The sequence below is a fragment of the Triplophysa dalaica genome, chromosome 20 (genome assembly GCF_015846415.1).
Source record: "Triplophysa dalaica isolate WHDGS20190420 chromosome 20, ASM1584641v1, whole genome shotgun sequence".
Lineage (NCBI taxonomy): Eukaryota > Metazoa > Chordata > Actinopteri > Cypriniformes > Nemacheilidae > Triplophysa > Triplophysa dalaica.
In genome coordinates, this window is record NC_079561.1 from 5413682 (window position 1) to 5423110 (window position 9429).

Here is a 9429-nt window from a genome sequence, read left to right on the forward strand (position 1 = left end):
TATCACTGAGTAAAGAGTAAAGAAGTTTAATGATCTCACAGCTTTACAGAGACATTAGTGACGCGAGACATGTACGCCATCATGCATGTTTGAAACGACATAAAGATTAATAATCATAACTATTAATTATAAACTACGTCAATTTATCATTTGATTGATGCCCCCGTTGTGCTTGTTTGCTAAATTAAAATATTTGTTGATTATCACACTTGATTCAACTACTTTAACAGAAATTGTGTTTTTTAGCACAGAATCCCAAGTTCAATTAAAAAAATGACAACTATTCACTCGACAATGTTGTTCAGCAGGATAAGGATGCGAACTAACAGCGAAACGTTTAAAAATAGAATCAGAAAGGCGTTTCAAATATGACCAGTTTATTCACATTGCTCGTGTCCTTCTCATTATTGACTAAACATTCCGTCACTGTGATATAGATTTTACATGATTACTGCATAAGACTACTGATTTGTGACAAAACCAGCACTGGAATGCGTTCAGTATGGAGCGTGCAGCGTACAGAAGAATGCTTTAGCAACTCCCACTTCCTGAAGATCCAATCCGAAACGAGCAACTGTTTCAAGGCGCCCGTCCGAATCCGTCCAAAGCAAAACAACACACGGAAAACACAAAAATCGCCAATCGTTACACATTTTCGATTGTAATGTTTGCGCGTTATACGTTTGAGCGAAACGACAGTGTCTTTAAAAAAAATACTATTTTGGATATACCCCGGCTAAGAAGTTGTTTATCTGTAGTAAGGGGAACTTGAAACCGTCCCTTGCCCCATGTCCTCGGTTGTTTTTCTTCTTTCGCCTGGATTCTCCATGTTGTCGGTGAAAAAGTGAGGGCTTTACCCAGACCAGAGGGGGCAATGGATAAATATACATGCGATAGAGTAAACCGAGACTCGAATCCTAGAGAATAGCAGATAAGAGAAAACAAAACAAAGTGGCATGCCCCTCCCATGTGGAAGAGAATAGAAGGCGGGAATAAATAAATAAAATAATTCGTCGCCGTCGGATCGAGATATTTTTTGCGCGAACGGAAATTATTCATTTCAGGCATCGCTAGCTATTAATGCCACTAAATGCGGGCCGACTGTTTGTCGCTGGAAAAGGTTGGTTGGACGTTAAGGGCTGTGCGTTTGTTAGATGGAAAGTTCTATCATCACTCAAGTGCGGAGAGAGGATTCTCTGTCGTCTTCGAAAACAGGTAGGCAGTGGATTGTCACATGTTACATGGTCGCGTTCAGCGCTGTCAATAGGAGCTGAACTCTTTGTTGTCACGTTCTCTTATTGGGATCAAAGAGTCACAATGTTCGTTTGAAAGATTTATATATATCTTCGACGCTCGAGCATTGACGGTTGTTATTCGTGATATTGGGATGATTGACATGTCACAGTCGCGAGCGGAATTCGTTAAGTCGGTTAGAACTTAACGAATTCCGCTCGCGACTGAGACATGTCAATCAACTCAAAATACGTCAGATAATATAAAATCTTATTTTTGTACGTGGTTTGGTAGGGCTTAAATCAATAACAACTTTATTGTATTATTTAACGTGACATGCCTTTATGATGCAGTCAGGCAAACACCGTTTACGTAATATAAACTGTTAAGGTTGTTTGTATTTTTCCTTCTGACGTAACTTCATTTGACATGTTTTGCTGTATTGTTTCCCGCGCCGCTATACACTCAAGCGTATATAAATAAACAATTCATATACGCATTGTTCATTTGTTTTTTCCCTTTCACACAATAGGCATGATTCTGATGTGTGAACATTTTTAAAAACGTGTCGCCAATCCAAGTAGCGTTAAAACAAACTCGAGTTTCCTCTTTTGTGACGTTAAACGGACTGCGGTTCATGGCTAATGCATGGATAATTCGAGGGACATTTTGTCCTAACATGCTATTTACGCTTAAAATATTTCCCCCCTATTTAATCGACTTACCAACGGTCGTGTATCTTGCACCCTACCTTACTGAAGTGACACGAAAATATCGAGTATAAATGAGGAAAACATCGGCCTAATGGAGTACGCAAGGTGCCGCGGTGGAATGCACAAACACACCCCTCAGCACACGCCCTCCATCTGCCGTGCGACGAACAGCCACATACGCGAAGATTACGAAAATTCAAACCTTAACGGTTGAAAAAGGCCGTATTTCACACGTTTCAACAAAGAAGATATTTAAGGATACGATAAAATACGCGATTGATACCATTTTGTCCCCTAGTTACTATCGAGTGAACTATCGTGTTTTGACGCGCGCGCAGTGTTTATCCCGTTTCTAGTAAATAGACGATATGACCGCAGCTTCGCTAATTATAGATCAGACGCAAATAGGTTGAATATAAAACTCGCAGGTTATGCTTACAGATGTTAACAACATCTGTTAGCGAAATATAAGCAGCCATAATGTTCGGAAATAACAAGGCGAGAGTGAAACAATCTCTTGAACAGTAACACAATAACAACTCTAAAAACAGCCATGACTGCAAATGGCGCTCAGAGCGTGAACAAATACAGTGCAAATGTGAATAGCGTTGCATGCCTGAGGCAAAGTGTGTAAGTTCACGTAAAATATTACTGTGTAAAGTATTTTGAAGTAGATGATGCAATATTTGCTTTGTTTTGTCGCAATGTAAAAGAAGCAAATACCAACGTTTCTCTCATTTATTATCATGGCATTTGTTTTGCCATTAACTATAGGTTAACTTGATGTAAATCAAAACGAAGTTATTAAAATGCACTCCACGAAGAAAGGACAGGAGAAGCAATGCTTTGTTTAAAATGTGCAAGATGTGTTGTTTGTAAATGCACTGGCAATTTATAGCTTCCATATGAACTGATAAACATGTTATGCTGGTTGTTTATTTGTGACCCTGACCAACAAAACCTTAAGTCTTAAGAAATTGAGATTTTTATGTCATCTGAAGGCTGAAGAAATCAGCTTTATATTGATATATGGTTTGTTAGGATAGGACAATATATGGCGGAAGAACAAACGTCTACAAAGCTGGAATCTGAGGGTGAAAATCGACTTTAAAAATCGATAGTGACAAAATCGACTTTGAAGTTCTTTATCATAGTAGGCCATCCACTCACAAAAATAAAGTTTTTATACATTATGGTAGGGAATTTATAAAATATCTTCATGAAACATGATCTTTACTTAATATACTAATTATTTTGGGTATAAAAGAAAAACCTGTAGTTTTTACCCATAACCTGTATTTTTGGCGATTACTAAAAATGTTCCCGTGCTACTTAAGACTGGTTTTGTTGTCCAGGGTCACATTTAACACCAGATCAAGACATGTGGGATAATATTACTGATGCCACCCCAGTGTTTTCCGTTTAAAAAGAGACATGTAACAAGATAGAATCAAACAACTCCCTGAAATTACAAGAATGACAACAGTTTAAAAGAAAGCAAAAGCTGGTATGTATTTATAAGCTACTCTGTCCAATGGTGTAATTACAAATATCAAGCATGGCCTTTTACTGTTTTCTTAGCAGATTCCTTGGACTCCCGTTACACAGATCTCTTGAAACTCAAATCCATGTTTGTCATTTATTTTACTTTGTATATCTTTATTTTAAGGAAACGTCACTTAGATTATTCACAACGAGAACGAAATGAGTTCTGCAAAAGCGGCAGATTTAGCTGTTTTCGGTTATACGTCTAGTGTCCTGGGAAATTGATTAAAAAAGGACTTATGCCCTTTCATTTGATTAGGTTTCAGCAGCCGTGCAGTGGAAGAACTCTTAAAAGTCCCTCCAAAACACTCACCCATCTTTTTTATTTTGTTCAGATGCTCTGCAATATTGTTTCATCTTCATGTGTGAAATGAATTCGTGGATACATTTTCCTTCTACTCCATTTCCCGAGTGTCATTGTTAAGCGGAGTGTTATCAGTGAGTGTACAGAGGGGCTAACACCGCACAGAGTAAATGATGACGGAGGAGGCCATTTTCTCTCATCCTCTCTCCGCTGTACATGCTGTTAGTATGTTACATAAGATGATTCCTATGGCTACATAAATCCCCATAGGGAAAGAGAGAGAGAAAGTGTGCATTGATTGGAAATGAGGATCAGCCGGCTCTTCGTGCCTTTAGCTGAGAACGGGGAAAAAAACATTACTAGGACTAAAGTTACATCGTTGTAGAATCAAATAATCATTTGCATATTTTGGTACAAGAGCTTTTACAGAATGTTATAAGAAATGATTCATTATAATCTAAACAGACATGTCTGGACAAAATCACATTTCAGTTGCATGTAGATATTTGAATGCAAAAGTATGCGAAACCCCCAAATATGCAAGGAGCCGTAAGCCCATTGTACTGGATTGCAAAGCTAAATACAGATGCCATGTTACAATCATTGCTCTTATTTCTGTGCCTTGGAGTCGTGTATGTGGGATTACACCCGGAGAGCTTGTTTCTGACAGACTCCTTTGATGAAATGTTAGGAGTTGTGTGTGTATGTTTTGCTCTGAAGGTACAGCTGAAATGTGTGGGCTTTCCCGCCCTCTGAGATTATATAACATGTACCAGCCGTGGCCAGCAGTCTCATTTAAAACAGATTTTCTGTTTTTGTGCAACGTGTGCCATCGCTGGAGAAGGGTGGCTGAGCATTTGGTCATTTTGATGTTTATAGCCACTCTGTGTTTAAGGACTCAAACATACCAGTGTTCTGAATTATTTAAAAGATCTGTCAAACCTCTGTGGTGTGTTTGATGCAAATGTGGATTTGTTTTTTATTTCCTTGCATTGTGTTCTCACCTGTTGGAGAGTTAAACGTTTCTAGAAAAGATTAAAATGTACTTATTGTGTAACATCAGCCTGTAGTATTTAGTGATAGCTTTAATTGTTTATATTTATACTTTTTTATGTATACGTAATTGATTCATCAGAAGGCAAATTATAAAATTCATCAAACCTGTTTTGTTGTGTTTGCCAATTAACAGATCGGGTGAATAAAAGCTCGCCTCAGAAACCTGGAAGTCGAAATATCTTCAAAAAGCTCATCTGTTGCCTTCGAGCACAAGATGCCCAGCTGCCAGCTTCACCTACCCATGATGCCTTGCTAGCAACTAAGGACAATGGAACCATTGCCAAAGTATTATAGTAACCTTAAATCATAACTATAATTAGAAATATATATAAATAGTGGGATTTTAACAACTAGTCCTATTAAGTGAATATATTTTGGTTCATTATGACAATTAAACTTAGTGTGTTATTGCTTCATTGGAAAATATCTATTTTTAATTATTACCATTTAACTAAGTTTAATTGATGGCCTATAAAGTGTTGAGAGGAGAGGCTCGGGCTCCCTTTCGCCATTTGTACTTGTTAACCTACTGCATTGTCGTGCCCAGTAGAATATTACTCAAGAAAGTTTCTTATGAAATTAAACTAAGTACACATAATTTTTTTTAACAAAACAATAAGTGTTTTAATGTCATTCTTAATCATAAATAAGCCTTTTGATGTTGTTTGGCTCAGAGTTACAAGCTTACATTATTATGACAAAACAAGGAGCTGTATCTGATAACTGATCTCATCTATAGATACCAGGAGAGTGTCTTCTACCAGCATTGACCTCTCAGGACCAGCGTAAGATCTGTGTGGTCATAGATCTTGATGAAACACTTGTGCATAGCTCCTTTAAGGTACGACCTTATCATTAAACATAGTAAGATCTTGTAACGTGACACTTTGGAAAAAACCATGACGTTAACATTAAGTTTTACCTCTAACAGCTTTTTGTCACCCCATCAATGTTTTTAAAATATCCACGTTGTATTTTTGTAGCCAATAAGCAATGCTGATTTCATCGTGCCTGTGGAGATCGAGGGGACAACACACCAGGTGAGATGTGATAAATGCTTGTATACGTGAGAAAGACTGGTAATCCCCTGCCAGTAGCCTGGTGTTTATTGACTAGAGCTGTGCACAGAGGACATATGCCTGAGGAAAGAGGGGAGGTATTGTTCCACATTCAAAAATGAAGGATTGGCTCCCTCTGCTGGATTGCTGTGAGAATGCTTCGGCAGCGCCAAATAAATGTGATGGACCAGAATGTTGATATTTTGATCTATTTAACATAAAGAGAATTTTGAAGACAACCACAATTTTCTTCACAGAGAATCCTGCATTTGGCCTCTCCCTGGTTCAAGTAATCCAGGATAGGTTAGTTCCCCCTAGTACGGCCTATTCTTGATTACTTGTTTCAGGAGGAGGCTACCAGCGTCACCGCAGAACATTGATAAAACGTTACTGTGTGTTTTTTTACATTCTTAAATCTAAGTGAAAAATCTAAACTGTTTTGTAGGTGTATGTGTTGAAGCGGCCATATGTGGACGAGTTTCTTCAGAGGATGGGAGAATTGTTTGAATGTGTTCTGTTCACTGCCAGCCTTGCTAAGGTATTAAACCATCTTTTTACCTTTAAGTTAGAGCTTTAGGACATTTTAGAAATGCCTCCCAATGACTACTCTGCCATGTACTATTATACCCCTATTTAGGGTATGCACTGATGTCACAATCCCACGTGAACATGTGGCGACATGCCCTGGGACATGCTCCCCTTTGTGGCAAAACACCCAGCAAAATGGCGAATAGGAGAAACAAAGAAACCGTGACTTAAATATGCAATTATTTGCTGAAATTACAAGCAGCTGGACTCTACGGTGATCCTTATGATAAAGGAATCAGGTGTTCCTGGACACAGAAATGTTGAACGGAATGGCGTGTGTGTGGAGTGTTTTGCCACCCATGGGGGCGTGCTCACGTGGTGTTAAAGTGACGACACGTCCATACCTTCTATAGGAAATATCTTGTCTTAGCATTCAGATTCAGTCTATGCTTTAAGATTCATTGCAGTTTTCCTAATTCCATCCCTCCTCCCCCATCCTCCTTGCATTCATCCCTATGGTAGTATGCAGACCCAGTGACTGACCTGCTGGATCGATGTGGCGTGTTCCAGTCCCGGCTCTTCCGAGAATCTTGCGTGTTCTATCAAGGCTGCTATGTTAAGGACCTGAGTCGCTTAGGCCGTGAGCTCCACAAAACCTTGATCCTGGACAACTCCCCTGCCTCATACATCTTCCACCCTGAGAATGCTGTGGGTTTCATTTTCCTGCTGTTGTTAAGACCAGTGATTCTTGATCCTAGTTTTGTCTCCTTTGTTTGACACGCTTGATGCAAATCTTTAAGTCATTAGAAGAGGTCCGTGAATTGGTCGGACATTTGCAGGGTTGTGGATGCCCAGGAGAATTTAAAGAAATTCTGTTAAAAACTGTTTTAATTATATGGTTTAAAATAGGTTTTTAATTCCAATGTAAATGTAAAGAAGTATTAATACAACCCTAAAGTGCTTCTTATAGATTGTTTCAAAGCAACAACAGAAAAACACGTTTCTGCGCACGTTCGTGGACTGCCCTTAACTTCCGGTAGTGCCTGTACATTGTACAGTGCCTGTACATTATTTATGATAGCAAGCAAAAGAAACCGAGAAAAAACGTTTCTTGGCAAAGCTTGCCTCCCCAACATTTTGAATTTAGACAGCGATATCGAGCTCAATTGCTAGATGTCAATGTCCCATACGGTTTCTTCAAATGCGAAAAACTACCGGTCCCATTCAACAAATTTTTATTTAATACAATTATTAGACAATAAAATAAGAATATAAATGAATATTAACATAAATTACATCAAATATAAATAGTTCTATAAATATGATATATTCTAAGACACTAGTCAGACCCATAACAAACACAGACCGGAAGTTAACTGCAATCCGGTCGCACGCGTCCGGTGAAACGGTCTATACTCAATACAATAATATTAATACAAAGACTCATCACGAGGAACAGATTCATGCACTTCTTTTACTATTAAACTGGTAAATTGGAGGTGTTTTAATAACTTCTGTGTTTTTAACAGGTCCCTGTGTTGTCCTGGTTCGATGATACAGAGGACACAGAGCTGCTTCACCTCATCCCAGTATTTGAAGAGTTAAGCCAAGCCGATGATGTCTACAGCAGGCTAGAACAACTCAGGGGTCTCTCCCTACACTGAACAGGGCAAACCTCCAGGTTGTGCTGCACTGACTGCCAATCACACATAAGCAGCTCATATGACAGTAGACTCCCCCCTCTGACCTAAAAACACAAACACAAAAGCTTATAATCTACTGAAAATTGTGCTGTTCTGTTATTTGGTCCAAGTGACCTTTAACTGTTCGAGACGATAAATATTTTTATCGGAGACTGACTCTGTCATCGAGTCTTTTGCAATAATAATTTACGAATTTTTTATTACTTTTTTACTTTTCTATTATTATGATTTCTTTACTACATCTTTGGGAGATTAAACCAGATGCTGATGAACATTATAAAATACAGGGTTTAATCAAATAGATGAACTATGGTAATCGGCTCAGAAAATACTTTACACAGCACAATAAACATTCAGGTCAGTCTATGCAAGTTCAACTTGAACAGATCACTATTACACCCTGTTTGTTTTAATCTTTATCATTGATTTATCAACGTACTTCAAATTTTTTCAGGCAGTCTAGTTTTCCTATTGTATTCTAGACTCATAATGCCAGGAATTGTAAAATGGCATGAATGGGATACATATTTTTATTATCCAACATGCTATGCAAATGTTTTATATACAAATGTGACACCAATTCATACACTTGTCTTATTACTTTAAAGGCCTTTAAACACACTTCCATTTCACTAAGGTGGTTTAACATAACATTTAACAAAACACCTGTTTTTTCTCTGTTTTGTGTGAATTACAAGCACACACTGTTACTTTGATATTTACTGTATTCATCTTAAAGTGTCCTTATATCTGCTTCAAGTGTACTTGAGCTTTGTTATGATGCTTGAGAGGCAGAATTAACACCACACAGATTGAACCAAAGATGCATGTTGTTTAGTTTATCGTACTCATTGAGGGTTTACATCATGCTGTATTTTGTCCAGACAACTACTTATGCTGTCATCTATATGTATATTTGGTTGAAACTTGAATTCTTCGTATGAAACGCTGTTGGCACAGACCAGCTGCTCCACCACCTTTTGTTTTTAAATATGATCAGTTGTTTTTACTGTAGCATAAGTATTAAAACAATTTTATACTCGCAGCAAAATGTTCAAAGGGTGGTATCTTGCCTGTGTAAGGTTTGTGTTACGTGATGTTCAACTTTTGTACTGCCAACGAATACACTTGTTTTCATGTGCATAAAAATATACATAAAATAGTTGAAATTATTTCCTTGTTGTCTCATTGAAGGAACACAGAACATTGTTCTTAATTAACTTGAACAAAAAAGCTCTACAGAATGCATACATACAAAATTCAAAATATTCCTGTACTACAGACAACTA

General features: G+C 37.9%; 1 protein-coding gene and 1 long non-coding RNA gene across 2 annotated transcripts; both read left to right on the forward strand.

Annotated features, from left to right (window-relative positions):
- Nucleotides 1–420: 420 nt before the first annotated feature.
- Nucleotides 421–9312, forward strand: ctdsp2 (CTD (carboxy-terminal domain, RNA polymerase II, polypeptide A) small phosphatase 2). The gene is made up of 7 exons (XM_056732502.1): nucleotides 421–1215; nucleotides 4985–5136; nucleotides 5591–5692; nucleotides 5835–5891; nucleotides 6355–6447; nucleotides 6960–7145; nucleotides 7967–9312. The coding sequence occupies exons 1-7, from the start codon at nucleotides 1155–1157 to the stop codon at nucleotides 8099–8101; spliced, it is 786 nt and encodes a 261-aa protein (XP_056588480.1). The 5' UTR covers nucleotides 421–1154; the 3' UTR covers nucleotides 8102–9312.
- On the forward strand, nucleotides 1222–4777 carry LOC130408964 (uncharacterized). Its single transcript, XR_008904809.1, has 2 exons — nucleotides 1222–2576; nucleotides 2993–4777. It is a non-coding gene; the product is annotated as an uncharacterized LOC130408964 (long non-coding RNA).
- Nucleotides 9313–9429: the final 117 nt, after the last annotated feature.